This window comes from Vulpes vulpes, chromosome 10, assembly GCF_048418805.1.
Source record: "Vulpes vulpes isolate BD-2025 chromosome 10, VulVul3, whole genome shotgun sequence".
NCBI lineage: Eukaryota > Metazoa > Chordata > Mammalia > Carnivora > Canidae > Vulpes > Vulpes vulpes.
The window spans coordinates 98,737,151-98,758,692 of record NC_132789.1 but is presented as its reverse complement, the minus strand read 5'-3'; the positions used below and the strand labels follow the sequence as shown (position 1 = coordinate 98,758,692).

The following is a 21,542-nucleotide window of genomic DNA, read 5'->3' as shown; positions in this document are numbered from 1 at the left end:
ATTAGAGTAATAAAAAATTCACATCGGAAAAACAATAAATATTAGAGTAATAAAAAATTCACATCGGAAAAGAAAAATTCACATCGTTATGTGATTTAAAATCTCTTTTACAGGGATCCCTGGGTGGCGCAGCGGTTTGGCATCTGCCTTTGGCCCAGGGCGCGATCCTGGAGACCCGGGATCTAATCCCACATCGGGCTCCCGGTGCATGGAGCCTGCTTCTCCCTCTGCCTGTGTCTCTGCCTCTCTCTCTCTCTCTCTCTGTGTGTGACTATCATAAATAAATAAATAAATTTTTTAAAAATCTCTTTTACAAACAGAGATATAAAGCTATGAAGAGAAAGGCAGACTCACTTAAGTTTGTTCTTTAATTCACCTGCCATCTAAGCAACAGAATACAAATAACTGAAGAGCCACAACTCAAACTTTTCACAGATGCACAACAGATAACACAATCCGACTAGCGGTCTGGATCCGCAAGGTCTAGAAGTCCCCGAGGAAAAAAACTACAATAAACACTCCTTTAAGACAGAACCTCAGGCTTTTTTGTTTAAATTATCTTTGCAAATGTAAAAACTGCTGCTATAACTGAATCGGTAAGTATTTATGGCTTATATGTGATGAATAGGGGCGAGTTTGAATTGCTTCCCACGACTCATCCTTACTGAAAACCTTCAACTCCTAAACCGAACTTAAGGATCAAATTCTCTTCCTTCTGAACCAGTGACAGTGGGGCCCCGACTAAGAGCCCTTGAAATTTTTCAAGCTCAAATACAGTCTTATCCCATAACCCACAAAATGAAGTTTTTCGGTTTAAAATTTTTTGAAGGCGAAATGCTACCTCTTGACATTTCCTTTCTTTGGTCATCTCAAAAAGCCCACAGCATGACGTTCTCAAAAAAAACATACGTCCGAGATTTCGTCTGCTTGTCTTCTCCACAGACCCAGCACAGCCGTTGCACATAACGAGCACCCTGTAAAGATCTACTGATTTGATTCTGAAGATGTGAGTGTTCAGAAAAACTCCAACCCCCGCCAATTCACGCTTGGGAAATTTAAAGAGCTGAATTTCCTGCCAGAGTGTGTTGCTAAAAAGACCCGTCCTTTCACTACGCTGCCAGGTTGCTCCTCCAACATCATTAATCTTACAGTGCTGCTCCCTTTTTCAAAAGCTTCCCCGATTTCCGTTGCCCACAGGATGGAGTCCAAACGCACCACGGCACTTAAGCTGCACGATTCTGTCCTTCTCCTGCTTCCTAGCCTGTTCTGCACAGACTCCGCAGCATGAACTCTTGATTCGCTTTATCCAGCAAGTTCTGCTTACCCGCTCCCTAGCTCATGCCCTGACCCAGGCCAGGAACCCAGGCCAGGAACCGCCTCTCCTCTGCTAATCCTATGCTCCAGCAGGCCCAGCAGAAACCACGTCTGTGGCTGCTTAGAGTTCTCCTGTGCACACCCTCTTGGGCTCACAACCCTCCACCACCCCACCCCCCGCCCCAGACGGCTCAGGCGGGGATCCAGACGCCCGCGGGGACCGGCCAAGTCCAGGGGCCCCGCTCCGCCTTCCGGGGCCTGCTTGCTGGTCTCAGAGGAGAGCCAGCTGCTCAGACACTTGTGGAATACACTGTTCAGGAGTGACTGCAGGGCTCGCAAACCAAGTAATTTTACGTTATGCAAGCTCATACTGGGCCAGGACAGGGAGCTCTATCTGGGCCTCTTGTCTAAAAAAGAAACAAAACCAAAAATCTATTACTTCCATCAGGTTCAGGTTCATAAACTCTCTCTCTCTCTCTCTCATTCTCATTTGGCTGCAATGCTACGAGGTAGACGTGAGGGCCCAAGGGCAGAGTGGTAAGAACAAGGAAGTTCCCCCTTCCCAGGAGTCAGGAAACCACTCTCAGCTACCCCTTCCTGGCGGCAGGAAGTTGATGCAATGACAGGAAATCAAAGATTTCCAGCTGTTTAAGGAGGAGGCCTCATCAGAGATTTTTTTTTTTTAATTACTCAAATGGGCCAGAAGGGGTAAGAGAGAAGTGAATGACGTTAAAAACAAACAAAAGGGTTCTGATGAACTCCAAAGAGAGCTTATTTTTTAAAACACCACCGGTCAGTGACTGTATTAAAACAATCCCGGTCAGAGGGCTGGGAGCCAACACCCTCTGGCCTTTCAAAGGTCGCTCTTTGTTCTGCACATCAGCATCAACTACCAGCCTGTGACACATTAGCTCCCGAAACGGGTGCAGGGTGCAACACAAAGGAGGAGGTACTGTTTCACAGCCATACAGTCCACACCCAAAACGGGACAAATAGGTGCAGGGAGGCTGGCGCTGCACAATGCCAGGATGAGGCAAGGCCCTCACGCTGCGCAGGTCAGCAGGAGAGCACCTCACAGGCCCAGAGAATGCTGGAGAAGCAACCTGACGCTCCATCCCGCCCACGCCCCTCATTTTACAGCTAAGGCTCAGGGAAGTAAAAGAGCTGGCCCAAGGCCAAAGAGTTTGTCCCCAAACCTGGGTCACCCACCTCAGGAGAAGGTGTCGCCTTCCCTGAAGTTTAGTGAGTCAGGCCTGGGTCAACAGAGACCTACCCACCAGCGGAAGGTCACAGCGACCGCGCCCCATGGGAGGGGGAGGAAATGTGGACAGGACCAGAAAGAGCCAGTCTTTCAAGACTTTTCAAAGAAAAAAAGAAGCCATTAAAAACCACAGTCTTCATATGACCAGACTGTTTTCTTACGTTTCTTTCTGTTGCATTTAGGAACCGCTGCAGTTTACTTTCTAATAACTACTGTTACAATGGAATTAAAAAACTGAAACAGCACAGCCAGGCCTGCTGGATTACCCCAACTATCTATCTGCATTTGCCCAAAGACTAAAATGAAAATACGTTTATTAAAAATGCCATCATTACACTGTATGTTAACTAGAATTTAAACAAAAATTGGGGGGAAAATAATTAGTATTAAAAATCAAAATAAAAAATGGGGCACTTGGGTAGCACAGTCAGATAAAGATCAGACTTGGTTTCAGCTCAGGTCGTGATTTCATGGTCCTGGGAAAGGCCTTCCTCACTCTCTGAGCTTAGCTCCTGCGCTTAGCCGACAGTCTGCTTGTCCCTATCCTACCCCTCTGCTGCTCCCCGCCCTTCCTCTTGCACGAGTCCTCGCTCTCAAAGTCTTTAGCAAAATAAATAAATAAAAATAAAAACAAAAATACTATCAGAGCAGGACTAGGAAGCAAGTCAAATATGTAACAGTCGAATCTCTCTCCAAACCACTTTCCACCTGGTAGCAAATGTTTTCTTTTTTTAAAAAAAATATATATTTTATTTATTTATCCATGAGACACACACACACACACAGAGAGAGAGAGAGAGAGAGGCAGAGACACAGGCAGAGGGAGAAGTAGGCTCCCTGGAAGCCTGATGCGGGACCTGATCCCAGGGCCCTGGGATCACATCCTGGGCTGAAGGCAGATGCTCAACCACTGAGCCACAGGTGCCCCTGTTCTTTTCAAAATGAAAATCTAATCATGTCATTACCCTGCTTAAAAGTCTCCAGTGGCTTCCTCCCATGACAACTCCTGATAAAGACCAAAATGTATAAGGCCCTAAGTCTGCTGGGCCCCACCTGCCCACTCAGGCTTCTCTCTTGCCTGAGGCCCCCCAACCTCCCCGACCCGGCCGTCTGCACTCCAGCTGCCCCTCAGTTCCTCCCACGAGGCCAGCTCCCGCCTACCACCAGGCTTGGGGCCTGCCATTCCCCGTGCCTGGAACCCTGTTCCCTAATCTTTCCCGCCCCCCCATTCTGGCTTCATTTCTCTACCTCTATTTTGCTTTGGATCTCAGCACAACTATTTCTACTTTCCCAAGGAAGCCCGTTCTGACCGCTGTTATCCACCTTCACAGCACCAGGCGGCCCTCCTTTGTAGCACTACCATTAAAATGTACAGTAAATTATGTGTGTAATTCTCTGATTAATGCCTGCTTCCTGCATTCAAGCATTAGCTACATGTCTGTTTTTGCTCACCATTCTATCTCCGGCACCCAAAAGATAAATATTCGCTAAATCTTTAAGTAAAGAAGAAACAAACGATGGACCCGAAGCGTGGGCTTTTAGGAAAGACATAGCACAGACAGATTGAAGGAAAAGTATAAGTCATTCCCTTCTTTGTAGTCCAAGCTTTCAAATATATGGGCGGGGGGGGGGGGGATGTCTTTCACAAACAGCTAAGAAAACTAAACCAAGACTATTACTACATACATTAGTCTTTTAATTAAAAAACTACTCATGCACCCATCAACTTTTTTTTTGGGGGGGGGCAGAGAAAGGAGGAGAGAATCTTAAGCAAGCTCCACCACCAGCACAGGGCGGAGCTCCATCTCACAACCCTGATATCACGACCTGGGCCCGAATCAGGAGTCAAACGGTTACCTGACTGAGCCACCCAAGTGCCTCTCAATCAACGTTTAAAGTCGCTTCTTTCGTATCAGTGATTCTCAAAATTATGATTCTCAACATACTTGAGAATTACCTTAGCCACGGGAAGGTACCGGTCCTCAAAATTACTACCACTACGACCACCACCACCTAAGTCACGTTTTCTTTCCATATTCTTGGTGGTAAGTTAGAAACCCTAGACCAATGCTGTCCAGAAGAGACACATGGGATACATGTGTCATATAAAACATAATGGAATGTCAAAATCTTGTAGCAATCATATTAAAAAAAGAAACAAGTGAAAATAATTTCAATAATCTATTTAACCCAAAATATCCCATATATTATCATTTCAAAATGCGATTGATATTCTTAAAACATATTAAAAACACATTTTACATTCTTTTTTTGTACTAAATCTTGGAAATCCATTATATATTTTCCACTTACAGAACATCTCCATTCAGACGAGCCACACATGGCTAATGGCTACCATATGGGACACAGAAGTCTTATACCACCCCTGCTTCTCATAAAAAATAAAAATAAAAATAAAAAAAAACACCTGCCGAAAAAGCTTTTAATTTTCTCTGTATCACACAAAGCAACAATGAGGCACAAAGAGTATATTCACTATAAACAACTGAAAAATAAAGGGAAGAGACCCATGGTTACATGTATATGAATGCAACAATACCTTCTTAATTCGTTCATGACTTTAAAAGCTTTCTTCATGTGCCAAGGATTCACTGTCACTGGGCAGTGTTTTTCAGTATTATCATCTTTTGAATCGAGAGGCTTCTGATGACCCTGCTTTGTGCATCTGTACATAAAAAGAACAAAACAAACAAACAAAAATAAACAGAAAAGGCCTTATTACAGATAATTTAGTCCAGGCTTATCAGCCTACAAGAGATAACAATGAGTCTCCCACACTCATACAGCATATCCCAATGTAAGATTAACACACAAAAATTCAGAACATTTTCTGATGGTCACTAGGATTTTAACCAAAAAAAGCGGGTAATCACTTCCACAGTGTCAAAGCTCAGAAAATTCAGTAGAAGTGGTTCAACAGACAACTTGAAGTAAAAATGCTGAAAAATGATCCTCTGTCTTAGAAATTAACCTGCTTTTAACAATCCGTTGTAGTCATATATTATTTACAAGCATTTTACAAGACAGGGACAGGATCATATTTTACACCAACTTCAAAGCCTCAGAATCTGATTTGAGTTTCGCTCTCCACTGCCCAGGTTATTTACCCCACATATGTCAGACCTGCTTTTGCAACAATTAATCATGTTAGAGTTTATTGAGTATTTGCTAAACGGTGGCAACAGCGCTAAGTCATTTACTTGCATTATTTGCTTAATCTTCACAACAGCTCTGTGAACTCATTACTATTATGATACCCATTTAATAGATAAAAAGGTGAAGGCAAAAAAAAATAATTTGGTTAACTAAATAGCAGAGCTGGGTAAGACTCGAGTCACCCTGAGTCTTTGAGCTCATTCTTTTTACTAATATCCAATACCATTTCCTACATTAAGCAATGATACTTAACTTCATATTTAAATTTTTTAAAAGCATGAGCTAGATCTGTATTGCTGTATAAATTATTCTTTTGAGTCTCGGAGGCAAAAAAAAAAATTAACAAATAAAATCAGGGTGCCACGGCTGGGAAGGGGAATTAACTGCTAACTTTTTGAGGAGACGGCTGCGCAACTCCAGAAATGTACTAAAAATCACTGACTTGTACAATTCTAATAGGTGGATTTAGGGCATGTAAATTATATCTCAATAGAACTATTAGATTAAAAAAAAAAGTCAGGATGCCAAATCAAGCCTAAAGAAATCATACGGTATATATCTCACAAAAAATAGGCAAGCATTATTTATTGATGCGTTTCTCCTCCCACTTCTTCCTTTCCTGGCCCATTTTGAAAGGATCATTCATTTTTAAAATATTACCTCTCACAAATTCATTCAGCAAATATCTGAGTGCCAACTATGTACCAAGCACTGTTCTAGGCACTTGGAATATATGTGAACAATGAACAAAAAAAGACGCCTATTCTCAAAGAGCTTGGAGTCTAGCAGGGGAGAGGGGAGACAGGGAGGAGACAACCCACCAGTGAAGCAGGAAGCACATCAGAAAATAAGGGTGATGAATACAAGAAAAACAGCAGGGTACAGACAGCAAGAGTATGGAGTGCTGCATCTTGCACTAGTCAATAGGGTCATCAGGTCATCAAGAGCCCAAATGAGAAGTATGATTAGAACGAGGACTAGGGGAGAGAACGTCCAGAAGGAATGAAGAGCTATAGCACAGGCCTGTACGTGCTTGGTGTGTCCCGGGAACTCTGAGACCATGGCTGGGGCTGGGGGCGGGGGGGGGGGGGGGCGCAGAAAGAAGCGCAGATCATGTAGGGCCTGTAGGATGCTATAAGGACTTTGGCTTTTACCCCGAGTGGAAGAGGGAGGCATTGCAGAAGACTGATACAATCCAACCGACGTTTTCAAAGGATCACTTTGCTGTTGGTTGAGAATAGACCATGTGGGCAAAGATGAAAGAGGGCTAACTACTTAGGAGAGCAACGCAGTAGGGGATGACGGGGCTCAGGGCACGGGAGTAGCAGTGGCAGTAGGAGCAGTGATGAGAAACGGTTGGGTTCTGGCTTATTTTAAAGGTAGTGCCAACAAGCTTCGTTGACAGGCTACATGTACCATGTCAAAGAAAATCCGAACAATTTCTTGAGTTGAGTAACTGGAAGGACTGAGTCTCCATTCACTGAGACGGCTGAGGCTGCAGGTGGAACCGATTTGGGGGTAGGAAGATCAAGGGCTTAGGCTTCATACATGTTGCTTATCAGACATCCAAGTAAAGATATCACACTGGCATATCAGAGTCTAGAGTTGGAGAGAGAACTTTAGCTGGATGGAAATGTGGGGATCATTGATTACATAGAAAGTACATGAAGCAATGAAACTCGGGCGCTCAAACCTTGCTGTAACCCCCACCCTCAACCGTAGATGCTGTCCTTGCTTATTTCTCTGCGTCCCAAGACTCAACAGTGGTTGACTAGGCATCCGATTCTTTTTTTTTTTTAATTTTTTTATTTATTTATGATAGGCACACAGTGAGAGAGAGAGAGAGAGGCAGAGACACAGGCAGAGGGAGAAGCAGGCTCCATGCACCGGGAGCCTGATGTGGGATTCGATCCCGGGTCTCCAGGATCGCGCCCTGGGCCAAAGGCAGGCGCTAAACCGCTGCGCCACCCAGGGATCCCCTAGGCATCCGATTCTTAGAGGATTTGCATTGTCCCCATCCCCTGGAGAGTTCTGAGAGTTTTTAAAGGGGCTTTACAAATAAATGAGTACAAGACACGGCCTCCAGGGGGTGAGCCCACAGCTGGACTGGGAGAGCAAGATGGTGCACCCGTGGCCTGTGTGTTTGTGTGCACGTGTGTATGTGCGTGAAGAGAGGGATGAGCCATACCTGGCCTGAGAAGAAGAGCACGTCTAGGAGCCAAGGATGAAAGAATATTGAGATCTGACGAGGAGACTGGGAAATATTTCACAGTAGAAGACAACCTCATAATGCTATTTCCCCACCATTCTTTCACAGAGAAAACAGTAGGGGAAAGGAAATCATGCAGATACACGCAACCTATGCAAGCTTTCGGGCGCCTGGGTGGCTCGCTGGTTGAGCGTCTGCCTTTGGCTCAGGGGTCTTGGTCCCATAGTCCTAGGATCAAGCCCCACATCGGGCTCCCTGCAGGGAGCCTGCTTCTCCCTCTGCCTGTGTCTCTGCCTCTCTCTCTCTGTCTCTCCTTAATAAATAAATTCTTAAAAAAAAAAAAAAAACTATGCAAACTTGCTGACCACACAACGCTGAATGCCCACATGTACACGTACAGCCAGTCAGGGTTTACGTCTGCTTCCAGTTTAGTAACTTCAGAGCGCACAAGAGAGGAGAAGCAGAAGACTGAGGACTGGCAAAGCCATCACAGAAGGCTTCTCAGGGCTCAGAATGGGAGCGAAAGCGACTCAGCCCGAGAAAGAATGACATCATTTAAGAGTCAAGAGGGTTTATATTTGCTTAAGAAATTATGAATTAAAATTTCCTGCATTATAGGATTAAGTAACTTTAAGACCGCACTATAACCACCGGGATCTACGCTGGTGCGTTCTTAAGGCTATTTTCGGCTCCTGCTTTCTCTGATGTGCTCCAAAACTCTACGAGAAAAGACTTTATTCAAAGGCTTAAAGGAATAAGTGAGAAATAACACTGATTTTTTTTTTTTTTTAAGTGTTCTCTGTACGGAGAGCTGCTTAGAAATACAGTGCCCGGCGCACAGGGCTGCGGCTGCAGCCCGGACGCCCTCCCCGTGATGCCCCGTCCCGCGGCCTTCGTGTCAGGGTCTCTCCAGAAGCAGAACCGAGTGACGGGAAGCCCGTGCCTGGGGCCCGGTGTGAAGCGAGCGGCGCTGCAGGCAGGTGGCAGGTGAAGGGCCGCCCCACCGGGCCCGGCTCCCCGCCGAGGCGGGAGCACCTGCTCCAGAGAAGCCCCTGGGCGGCCGCGAGGACCGGGAGGACCGGGAGGACCGGGAGGACCAGGAGGACTGGGAGGACCAGGAGGACCAGGAGGACCAGGAGGACCGAGTTCCTCAAATTGTCCGGAGGAGACACTTTTCAGGTTCTTGCATTCGTGAACCTTCCCCACCCGCACGCTCTGCCCAAGCAGGCTTAAAACTGTGCTAAGAGCCTGTCGTCACCAAAACACACTCTCAAGTGGGTGAGGGTTCCAGGGGTCTGGCCCCCATCCACAGCTGGGCGGGCTAACAGGCTGCAGGCCAGGGGGCCCCTCCGATCCGGCCCCCACCCCCGCTGGCGGCCAGCGAGCTCCGGAGACCAGCGAATGCGGAGGCTGCTGCTCCCGGGCTCTCCCGCCAGGGTCAGGGTCCTCGTGGGGACGCGACCTCAGAAAGGACGACGGTTGCTCCAGGCCTAGTGCTTGCTCTGGGGCGGTGGTGCCCTGCGCAGGGGCGGGAGCCAAAGGGCCCACGCGATGCCCTCTCAAGGCGACGCAGCTTCCCTTCACCCCAAGACTCAGGAGAGCCCTTTACGGGGCCACGACAGCGTGACGGGGCCCAGGAGGGGGTGGAAGGCAGCTACGGAGGATCCCAAAGACACAGAACAGGCGAGTGCTATGCCCCACCCCCCCAGGGCCAACCATCTCGGACTGAGAACGAGCACTTTACGAGGTTTGGGTTGTTGGGGGGCCAGGGGTGCTCCCGGGGGAATCCACGCTACCCTCGTGTGAAGGATGCAGCCGCAGATGCACCTGGGGCCCAGGTGTGCTCACATGCTCCGCCCCGGGCCACCGTCTGCGCCCCCCAGCCCCGTCACCTCAAAAGCCACAAGACTCCCCTGCGGGCAGGGAGGCCCCCCACAGGGCTCGCCGGACCCACCAAGGGTGCTCGGCAGCTGTGGTGTCCGGAGTGGCCGTGGGCCCATGCCCATTCTCTGCGGGCTTCCCCGCAGGCCAGTGCCCAGCAGCAGGTGCGCACCCAGCAGCGGGCGGTCACCGAGCAGCAGGCGGGCACCCAGCAGCCAGTGGGCACCCAGCAGCAGGTGGGCACCCAGCAGCAGGTGGACACCCAGCAGCCGGCGGGCAACCAGCAGCAGGTGGGCAACCAGCAGCAGGTGGGCACCCAGCAGTCGGTGGGCACCCAGGAGTCGGTGGACACCCAGCAGCGGGCGGGCACCCAGCAGCCGGCGGGCAACCAGCAGCCGGCGGGCAACCAGCAGCAGGTGGGCACCCAGCAGCGGGTGGGCACCCAGCAGCGGACGGGCACCCAGCAGCGGGTGGGCAACCAGCAGCGGGCGGGCACCCAGCAGCCAGCGGGCACCCAGCACCCAGTGGGCACCCAGCAGTGGGCCAGCACCCAGCAGCGGGCCGGCACCCAGCAGCAGGTGGGTGTCCAGCAGTGGGCCGGCATCCAGCAGTGGGCCAGCACCCAGCAGCAGGTGGGCACCCAGCAACCGGTGGGCACCTAGCAGTCGGTGGGCACCCAGCAGCCGGCGGGCACCCAGTAGCAGGTGGGCACCTAGCAGTTGGTGGGCACCAGCAGCAGGTGGGCACCCAGCAGCAGGTGGGCACCCAGCAGCGGGCGGGCACCCAGCAGCGGGCGGGCAACCAGCAGCCGGCGGGCACCCAGCAGCCAGCGGGCACCCAGCAGCCAGCGGCACCCAGCAGCAGGTGGGTGCCCAGCAGTGGGCCAGCATCCAGCAGCAGGTGGGCACCCAGCAACCGGTAGGCACCTAGCAGTCGGTGGGCACCCAGCAACCGGTGGGCACCCAGCAGCAAGCTGGCACCCAGCACCGGGCTGGCACCCAGAAGCAGGCTGCCACGCTCCCCCGACTCCCTCGCAAGGCCACCTACCAACCTCGGCCCTTACGTCCCCCTCCAGGTTCCCAACAAGGTGCCCTCCATCCTTGCCTCCCCCGACAACCGCCCCAGGAGTCAGAGGCCCTAGAGAGAGGGGGCTCCGTCCGTTCCCGCAGTTGGCTCCAGGCCGAGGCGCGGTCTGCAAATTCTCTTCAAGGGTCTGGAACCTGGACTCGGATTCGGTGCGGCCCGCAGGCCATTGCCCCGAGCACACAGGCCATCGCCCCGAGCCCACGGCCACGTTGCCAAATAAACAGAGCGTCACCAAGTGCTGCCGTCCGCCCTCGGTACGGTACGGCGTGTGTGGATCACGCCGGCGAAGGCCTCGGGGAGCCTACCGGGGAGCCTCTGCCCAAAACCACCCCAACCCCAGGGCAGGGGCCGCTTACACGACGTCACCGCAAGGCCAGGGGAATCCTGCCACCTGCAATGACACGGGTGAACCTAAAAAGGATCGCGCTGAGCGAAAAAGGCCGGATGGAGACAGATGCCGTCCGATTTCACCTACACACGGAATCTAAACAAACAAACAACAAAAGGAACACACGCTCATGACTTCCAGTTATAAGTCACGAGGGTAGGACGTACGGCACAGAGAATACAGCCCGCGATACTGTAGTGACCTTGCCTGATGACAACAGAAAGGAACGCCACCGCATACATCAGGTGAGTACGTGTGTTGCCACAAGTTGTTTCAGATTTCTCGGAGCCGGAAAAGCTGGAAACGCCCAGTTTTCCCAAAATGGATCAGCAATGAGAGCACAGCACTGAACCTCCTGGAGGACAGGGGAGGTAACCCCCCCCTTCCCCTGGGATCCAGTCTTGCGGCTTTATGCTAAGCTGGGGAAGCGCTGGCAGGAGGAGGTGGCGGGATGTCTGAGGCGAGAGGCTGATGGAAGCCGGAATATAATTGCTCTCTGATAGTAGAACAATAGAGCTGCAAAAAGCTCTGCTTCAGTTCCACTCGGCTCTCTCTCCCTCTCTCCCTCCCACCTACATGACAAACAGCACAATCAGGCACTTTTTGTCCCTGGCAGTGACTCTTCCCAGGAAAGGGACCAGGGTAAAAGTAAGCCTTATGCAAGATCAATCTCAGTTTAAAGAAGATGCCATCAGCAGTTAGCCCAGCGCCGTGGCCCGGGGCACTCACGATGTGCTAAAACAGGGAGAAGGAGCTTGAGGACCCATCTCAAACACTTCCATGTCTCTTATCAACTCATTTTTCTGGCCTTTCCTTGGCCACTTTTCCTAGTGTTACCAGCACTTAGCTAGTAATCGGTGCAGCAATTTGATCCAACAATTCCGTTGACTAGGCTACATTTTCTAACACCTGAGTGAAAAGGCACTCGGAGAGGACCAGAATCAGCTGGAAGACCTGAGCTGCGGCTCTGCCCCTGCCAAACTCTAACCAAGTGACCTTGGGTATAGGCCCTTGGCCTCTCTGGGCTTCAGACTGTTAACTTATAAAGCAAGGTTTTGTTATTCCACAAATATGCCTAATACGAAATGCAACAGAAAAGCCAAAGACAATAACACGTCACCCACTTGCCTCAGGAAGCTTGTACATGCACTAAATACCGTATGAAGGAAAATACAGAGCTAAGAAGAAAAATGTTGAGGTTAGGAGCTAAACTGAATATAGAGATAGATTTTTATGGATTTTATTGATTGGCCTTCCTCATTTTTAATTGCAACATTCAATCAAAAGTTATTAGCAACACTCCAGACAACCACCACTGTTAATAAATCAAGTAGGTAAGCGCTGCCTGGACGCCGGCCGCGCGCCCGAACGTAAGCAGCGACGGATGTAAAGGAGGCTGAGCGCAGGGAACCTCTCCCGTTACCATCTAACCAGGGAGGCACATCTGAAACCACCAGGGAATGGCACAAGTCAGTACACAAGTGCAAGATTATGGGTTACGGATACTGCGGGAATGCAAAGAGCAGCTGGAATGAACTGGAGTAAAGAGGGAAGACTTTTGTGAAGGAAGAGGGTTCCCAGTGGGCCTTGGAAGAATTCCAAGTTGTTTTATTTTTATTTTTATTTTTTTTAAACTGTATATGGTTCCTTTTTTTTTAATTTTTATTTATTTATGATAGTCACAGAGAGAGAGAGAGAGAGAGAGAGAGAGGCAGAGACATAGGAGGAGGGAGAAGCAGGCTCCATCCACCAGGAGACCGATGTGGGATTCGATCCCGGGTCTCCAGGATCGCGCCCTGGGCCAAAGGCAGGCGCCAAACCGCTGCGCCACCCAGGGATCCCTCCAAGTTGTTTTAACTTGGGGGTGCGACAGGAAAGGCTGGAGACTCTGGCCTTGTGATAGGGCAGTTTAGGAGGTCAAAAGCACAGACTGATTTTGAACGTCCTATAAGATTTGGCCAAAATGACAGGTGGTTCGGATCATCTGGTTGAGATAACTGGTTTGGTAAGTCATTTGATGTGACTGTTGGGGTCAAAATAGTAGAGGGACTGAAAGGTGAGGAAAGAACACATAGAGGTTAATAGGAGAAAAGGTAGGAGGGGAAAAAAATGCAGGTATCAAGAGATGAAATCTGCTCATCAGAATAGTAGTAGTCAGAATGGACACTTGAAACCAGGACTCTCCTGTTCCTGGGAGCTGATAAGCTGCGGGGGATGACGAGAGAGGGGAATCAAAGACCATTCCAAGGCTTTGGGTACCTGGGACCAGAAGAATGATTATTCCATCGAATACATGCAGACGTTATAAACGGAAGTCAGTCTGAGAACTCAGTTTCAGACCAGCTGGATCCGAGATACAAGCTAAGAGTAGATGTTCTGTGAGAAGCTGAAAATCTTAAGACCGAAGCACAGATCCAGAGCCCAAGCATAGGATATAGATGGAGCCACAATTTAGGGATTCATAGTTGATTAAAAAGAACTGGCCAAGACCTGGATCTGTGAGCAGCAGCCACTGCCAACAAAGAGTAACAGAAGAGAAGCCATGTGAGACAGAAAGAAGTGATCAACGAGAGGAGGGTCCCAACTTGGCCTCCACTTGATGACCTGTGAAAAGTAATTCACCACCTGAAAAAAGATAACAGAGATCTACACTATAAGGGTGTTGACAAGAGTAAATGAGATAAAGGTAAATCGCATTTAGCAACCTAAAAACTACAGGAGGAAACCAAGAAAAAAGTGGTGCCATGGAAAGCGAGGGCTTGTTTTTCAAGGCAGGATCAGAGAAAAGAACTGGTCAGAAAAATACCTGAGCAAATGTCAATAGTCTGAAGCGTAAAACAGTAAAGCACACGACACACAAAACTATATTGACCCACGCACTACAATTCATTCGCTATCAGTGTCCACCCCAAGGAAAAGGACTTTGTTTTCTGAGATATCCCCAAAGCCTGGTCATAGTAAGCAACCAACGATTTTAAAGGAACAACCTGCACAACCTTATTACACACAGTAAATACATTTAGAATTCGGAATAATTCTACAGATGAGCATCTGAAAAGCAATTTTCATTCTCTGTCTCACATCCCTGCCTATTTAAACAACACGCCGTTTGATCTTAATTATTTTCATAAACACTCCTGATGCAGTTCCATTACAGCCCCAGATGAGTAAACTTAAAGTCGCCTTCACGAAAGCACACTTCCTGATATTACTGAGTGCCTCTGTGTGCCTTAGGAAGTACAGATCACAAACAAGGTTTGGGGCTATTTGGTGGGAGGGGGATGAGTGATTTCCCAGCATCAGAAAATTTTAAGACTACTGCAGAAATCTTACCTATTTCCAGAATCCACCTCTCAAGCTCCCATATACACTCCACAATTTTCCTTACATAAAACTTCCTTCAACACACATTGATCCATGTCTTCTCTCAACATTACCTTGTCAGTCATCATTGCTCCTAAATATTTTAGACATCTTTGTCACTGAGGAGATTCACCTGTGATCTGACAGCAACTCAATTTACAGTCCGGTCTATTTAAACAAAAACAAGAATACATTCCAATGTGCTATAAAAGACAGACCAGTGAATATTGGGGTAACCCATGTCAAGGTTCCAAATTCACAGTAATTGAATCTTAAAAATTAGAAAGAACATTAAAGGTCATCCGGTCCAGTGGATCACAAACGTCAGACTTCAGTGAACTTTTTACTGGTCTGTGACAAAATACAGAAAGTGTAGTAAGTTTTCATAAAACTAAACTAATTCATTTTAAGGACTGTCTTTTAGTCTGAGATAATGTCCTTCTCTGTATTGGGGAAGAGACACCAAAATGTCCTTTCTTTTACCAAAAGACGGTGATAGTTGATAATTATTTTATCGATACTTTTCTTTCTACTAGGCAAAACAGAAAACTTAGCATTTCTGTGTTGGACCTCAGGTTTTTTTCTTTTAACTTCACAGGTCAGTGAAATCCAAAATTCTGAAAACCTCTGCTCTAATTCAACCCATCTCCTGCTGTCTAAATCCCTTAGAACACAGTCAACAAGATGTTTGTCTGCCTACGCTTGAACAACTCTGATGCCAAGAGTCTCTAGTGATGTGGAATCAGTGATCCAAGATATGGTTGTATCTGAGGCGTGTTTGCTTAGTTCTGTGAAGGAAAAGCAAAATGTAAGGCTTGTAGAGAGAAAGCCAACTTGTGAAAAAGGAACCAGTAAGAAAACGAGGGCTAAGAAACAACTATTCAGTGAGGGGTGGTCAAAGGGATGCACTCCACCCTAGACCTCCGTCTTCCCTTAATAATTACAAAAACCCTCTGCAAAAATAACCGTAAAAGCTAGAAAGTGGGAAACATTCCTGAGGTTAGGGCTGCACAGCTCAGTTTTCCACCTAAATTCCCTGTACTAGCCTACATCTAATTTTTAGTCACACACCTTCAGGTTTGATCAGAGGCAAATGTCCCATCATCTTCATATCACTCAGGCTCCAACATGCAAGAGAATCTAAATGCCACATGTAGGATGCAAAAAAACAATACGCAGAGATATGAAGCCCAATGACAATACGATAATCAAAAAAGATGAGGAGAACTAGGAGGCAAAGAGTGTGGAAACAGTACAAGAGATCAAAACCTCATTTCAACAAGTCTATCCCAAAGGAACTGGGGCACCTCTACTCCTCTAAGACAATGTGTTAACAGGTCAAAGGGCAGCAAGGTGGGATTTGAAAACAATATAAAACTGGCTGTTACAAAACCAGAATGAGCATAAGCTCCTACACAGCGCCAGGTAGAGACAGGCATTCAAATATTTGCAGAATTAATGAAATAACGGACACTCGCCCAAAGAGGATCTGAGTCCCTGCTTCTAAACCACAACACCCAAGGCATATTAAGTCCACACCAAACATCGTTCTTTGCCTTAAAGCTCAGACTAAAAATCTAACCTTATGAAAAGCTGAGACCTCCCAATAACTTCCACTGCCTCCATGTACCAGGCCCTAGCCCAGCGGCACCCAATAAAGCTCCTTCCCAAGGACCCTGCCTCACAATTCTCAAACACAGCACCCATGATTCAGTGTGGAAGGGAAAAGTGAGCTGATGGGAGTGAAGGCAAATAGGCCAAGGGGTAGGAAGGAGAACTATTTCTGATTCTAACAAACTCTGGACTGAGGGTTAGTCCTCTACAGACCAAATGACAATAAACCCTATTTGTCCTTAGGATTAAGTGAACATAAACCTGAAGAAGTCTTACCAACATTAGCCATCCATGATTACAAGAAGTTTTCACATTTCTTTCCTCCCTGCTGGCATTCCTAGCTTTCCTTTACATCTCAGCCTGTCATTGTTCCAGCATTATGGATGGAGTCTCGATATCAAAGAATTGCGCCAGGTGCCAAAACGAGGATCAACTGATCTGTCCTAGATTCAGTTTATCAATATCTGCAGGCACACCTCTGTTTCATTTTCAACGATGTCTATTTAAATCACGTTTTAGGTCTCTACTTCTTCCTCCAGAGCCTGCCGAATGTCCACACCCTTTTTTTCACCTGCATTCCAAGAGCGCCTGCTCTTCTTTCCTGTAGTTCCCTCTGCTCCAAAAGTAAATCGGGACTGCAGGAAATGGCTATTAAGGGGACAGCTTTACTACAGATAACGTGCCTAGGTGGTAGGCACACTCTGTGTGTCAGGTGTTGTCTGTCTACAGGTAGCGTTTCCTGCCTTCATGGCCTCTGAGCTCAGAACCCATGTGCTGGTGCTGGAGTCACGCTGCTGATGCTAACAATCCACCATCAGGCTTCCTGGGGGTTCAGGAGCTCTCCCCAAGCTGCCGCAAACCATGACCGGAGGACAAAGCCCTCAAAGCCACAGTGATGGGCAAGCAGCTGAGCCTTGCCTCCTCCAGCCCGGGAGGGTCAGCTCATCGGCCTCGCCGTCTGCTCCTCAGATCCCCGGGACCTGTTCCACTCAAGCTAAAAATCCTATAAGGAAGGCACTTTTAGAAATTGTAGTTCCGGGATCCTATGAGCTCTCCTGAAAGGACTCGACATCAAAAAAATTATTCGGCCCAAGCCAGATACCCATATTCTGGCTGGAAGTCTGCCAGATACCCAGGAGAGGCTGGTGCGGTTCCAGTGCCCCGGAGTGAGGCTGCCAGACCCACGTGAAAACCCATGAGCCCCAGACCCAGCCCTGAAGCATGAGGTTTGCTTGCAGCCTGAGAAGTCCCCCCCAGAGGGCTCTTGCTCCTTTACTGGTCAAACCGAGGAAGGCAAGTCAAAATTGAGCTTTTCAAAACTCCTGGGGATTCACAGTGCACTTTCACCAAACACTTTCAAACAAAAAAACCCAGCACTGGGCCGAACAGCGCAAACCTTCAACATGTTGCACGAGAATAGCTCAAGCTTCTTATTTCCGGGAGGCGCTTGTGCTGCAGGTGTCCCGAGTCCGTGGTGCCAAGCGGAGGGACCCTGCACCTGGCAGGTCGCGGCGGCCCCGGAGCCCGCCCAGGCCCACGCGGCGTCCTGCAGCGCCCGGGGCAGGGGCCGAGCCTGAGCCTGAGCCTGAGCCGCCGAGGCCCGGCCGGGGCGAGGTCCAGGCTCCTCGGTACTCAATGCGCTGCACACCCGGGAAGGGGCAACCGCGGCCGGTCCGCCCGGGACCCCCGGGGTCCTCCTCCTCCTCCTCGTCCTCCTCCTCCTCCGGGCTCCGGGCGCAGCCCCCTCCCCGCCGCACCCCTCCCCGGGCGCCCGGGCCCCGCGGACAGTCGGCTCCGCGCCTCGTCACGCCCCGCGGCTCGCGGCTCCGGGCTCCCGGCTCCGGGCTCCCAGCTCTGGGCTCCCGGTTCCTGCAGCCCCCACCTCCCGGACCCCAGATCCCGGAGCTCCCAGCTCCCGGCTCGCAGCCCCCAGCTCCCCCAGCTCCCGGAGCCCCCAGCTCCCGGCCCCCGGTTCCTGGTTCCTGCAGCCCCCAGCTCCCGGGTCCGGGATCCCAGTTCCCGGAGCTCCCGGCTCGCAGCCCCCGGCTCCCCCAGCTCCCGACTCCGGGCTCCCAGCTCCCGGCCCCCCATTCCTGCAGCCCCCCAGCTCCCGGAGCTCCCGGCTCCCAGCCCCGGCTCCTGCAGCCCCGGCTCCTCCAGCTCCCGGAGCCCCCAGCTCCCAGCCCCGGCTCCTCCAGCTCCCGGAGCTCCCAGCTCCCAGCCCCGGCTCCTGCAGCCTCCAGCTCCCGGCCCCCGGTTCCTGCACTCCCCAGCTCCCGGCTCCCAGCTCCCGGAGCTCCCAGCTCCCAGCTCCCGGCCCCCGGCTCCTGCAGCCCCGGCGCCTCCAGCTCCCAGCTCCCAGCTCCCAGGTCCGACTCCTGCAGCCCCGGTTCCTTCAGCTCCCAGCCCCGGTTCCTGCACTCCCCAGCTCCCGGCTCCCAGCTCCCGGAGCTCCCAGCTCCCACCTCCCAGCCCCGGCCCTGCAGCCCCCAGCTCCCGGCCCCCAGCTCCCAGCCCCGGCTCCTGCAGCTCCCGGAGCTCCCAGCCCCGGTTCCTGCAGCCCCCGGAGCTCCCAGCTCCCAGCTCCCAGCCCCGGCTCCTGCAGCCCCAGCTCCCAGCTCCCAGCTCCCAGCCCCGGCTCCTGCAATCCCCAGCTCCCGGCCCCCGGCTCCTGCAGCCCCCGCCCCCGCCGGCCCCGGCCCCGGCCCCGGCCCCGAGCAGCGCCGCAGCGGCGCGCCTGTCCGCAGCGCCGAGCCCTCCCGCCCTCCCGCCCTCCCGCCCGGCCGCTCACTCACGCGGGCGGCAGCGGCGGCGTCTCCATGGTGGCTCCTCTCGGGCTTCAGCACGCAGGCACCGACCGCCGCCGCCAGCACCATTCCAGCCGCGGACGCCGGCTCCGCCCGCCCGCCCAGCCGCCGTCCATCCGCCCCGGAGGGGGCGCCGCGCTCGCCTCACCGCGCGCCACCACCTGCGGCGGCCCCCGCGGCCATGGCCCGTCGGCCCCGCGCTCCGTGTGCTGCGCGGCCCCCGCGCTCCGACTGCGGGCGGCGGGAGGGGAGGGGCGGGGAGGGGCGGGGCGGGGCGGGGCGGGAGGGGCGGGGCGGGCGGGCGGGCGGGCTCGGCCACTTCCGGGTTCGCCCGGCCGCGCCGACGCCGTGACGGGACGCGCCGCGGCCTCCCGCGGGCCCGGGACCCTCCCCCGGCGCCTCCCCTTCCTCCCGCCGCCGCCGCCGCCGGGGCTGGTGCAGCCGGTGCAGCCGCCGCTCGTGCAGCCGCCGCCGGTGCTGGTGTCGCCGCCGGTGCAGCCGGTGCCGGTGCTGGTGTCGCCGCTCGTGCAGCCGGTGCTGCTGGTGCAGCCGGTGCACCCGCCGCTGGTGCACCCGGTGCCGGTGCTGGTGTCGCCGCTGGTGCAGCTGGTGCTGGTGCTGCCGGTGCCGGTGCTGGTGTCGCCGCTGGTGCAGGTGGTGCTGGTGCTGCCGGTGCCGGTGCTGGTGTCGCCGCCGCTGGTGCTGCTGGTGCCGCCGGTGCAGCCGGTGCCGCCGCCGCGGAGGCTGCTGCCGGGGCCGGGGCCGGGGCCGGGGCGGGCGGGCGGGTCACGGGGCGGCGGAGCTGGAGAACCGGGAGGGCGTCGTCCCGGCGGGAGCCCGGGTCCGGGGGGGGGCGCCCCGGGACGAGGCTCGGTGCGGGGAGCGCGCGCAAAGCCGGGTCGGCCTGCCCGGGCGCCGGCGGTCTAGACGGTAGGAGAGCGGCGGGCGACGCCTGCCCCGAGGCCGAGCGGACGCGCCCGCAGCTGTCGCCGCAGCCGCCCGGAGGCCCCAGGACCGGGCCGGAGCCCGCGGAGACGCCCCCGAGCACAGCCCCCGGGGGGGGGGGGGGGCAGGTGCCGTCCAGGGGCGCCCGGACCGCAGCTGCCGCCTGCCGGGGCCCTCGCCCACTCCCACGCCCACGCCGCGGCCCTGGGGGCGCAGCCCTGCAGGTGCACCTGCCGCACAGCCACAGGGGGGGCGGGCGGGTCCGAGAGCACTTGGCTGCTACCAGCCACAGAAGCGGCTTAGTCTGGTACTGAGAAGGACGCCTTTGCTGGCATCTGTCTTAAAATACTCCACCGAGGGGCGCCTGGGGGGCTCCCGGGTTAAGGGGCTGCCTTTGGCTCAGGTCATGACCCCCGGGGCTGGGGTCGAGCCCACATCTGGCTCTCTGCTCAGCAGGGAGTCTGCTTCCCCCCCCCCCTCTGTGCTCGCTTGCTCTCAAATTAATAAATAAAACCCTTACAAATAAATAAATAAATAAAATAAAACACAGCCCCTCCCAAAAAAAAGAGGGTAGAGAATAGATGGGAAAAGATTGGCAGATGTTGATTTTTGATGCTGAGCTATGGATGTATGACGGTGGTCATCATTCATTTGTATCTATGTGTATGTTTTTAAAGGTCCGAGGTTTTTAAAAAGTTATTTTTTTTTCAGGAGATGGGGCTGGTTGCTATATAAGCAGTATAGGTAGGGAAGTAAGAGCAAGTAAGGAGATTAGCCCCGCTGCAAGGAAAAATAAGGGTGGCCTGGACTAAAGTCAGAGTGACGGAGCAAAGTCAGATTCGGATCCTGTTTAGAAGGTAAAGCAAACAGGAATTGCTGACAGGTTCGATATGAGTAGAAGAGAAAGGATAGAGTCAAAGATGATCCCCAAGGTTTTGATCTGGGCCCTTGGGAGAATGGACTTCACGTTTGCTGAGATTGTAGAGACAGAAACCGATTTGGTCAAGGGAGGAAAGTATCCGTAAACTGATTGAGACATGCTTAGGTTTGAAGTGTCGATTAAACACCCATGTGGCGATAGGTGTAGACAATTAGGTTTATGTATCTGGAGCGGACGCAACTGGAGAGTTTGTCAGCATACAGGTGTCATTTAAAGTCCTGGAACTGGCTGAGCTCACCTAGATGGTGTAGCTACAGCACAGGACCAAGAAATGATCCCTGGGGCGCTGCAACATTAAGATAATAAGATGAAGAGAAATCAGCAAGGGAGACAGAGGAGGAGCGGTGGGTGGGGTAGGAGGAGGACCAGAAGCGCCTTGGCGGCCTACTGAAGTGTTCCAGAAAAAGTCAGCACTTTAATATGCCCTAGCGCACGCTAACCTCTCCATGGCACGGTGGGCGTTATTGATCCACCATGAATAGGACATAAACAATAAGTTATTTCTCTCGTTGATGTCTTTTTTTTCCCCTAGATTCCAAAAAGAACTTCCTACTTTA

The 21,542-nt window shown here is 52.0% G+C and overlaps 1 protein-coding gene across 1 annotated transcript in view; it reads right to left on the bottom strand.

Moving 5' to 3' along the window:
- The window catches only part of KLHL2 (kelch like family member 2), a 99,063-nt gene extending 79,730 nt beyond the window's left edge, over positions 1-19,333 (bottom strand). The window contains exons 1-2 of the mRNA XM_072724990.1: positions 19,089-19,333; positions 5,136-5,261 (exon numbers count right to left, since the gene is read on the bottom strand). Coding sequence (XP_072581091.1) covers positions 5,136-5,261; positions 19,089-19,114 — 152 coding nt within the window. The 5' untranslated portion in view covers positions 19,115-19,333. The remainder of the gene's footprint in view (positions 1-5,135; positions 5,262-19,088) is intronic.
- Positions 19,334-21,542: the final 2,209 nt, after the last annotated feature.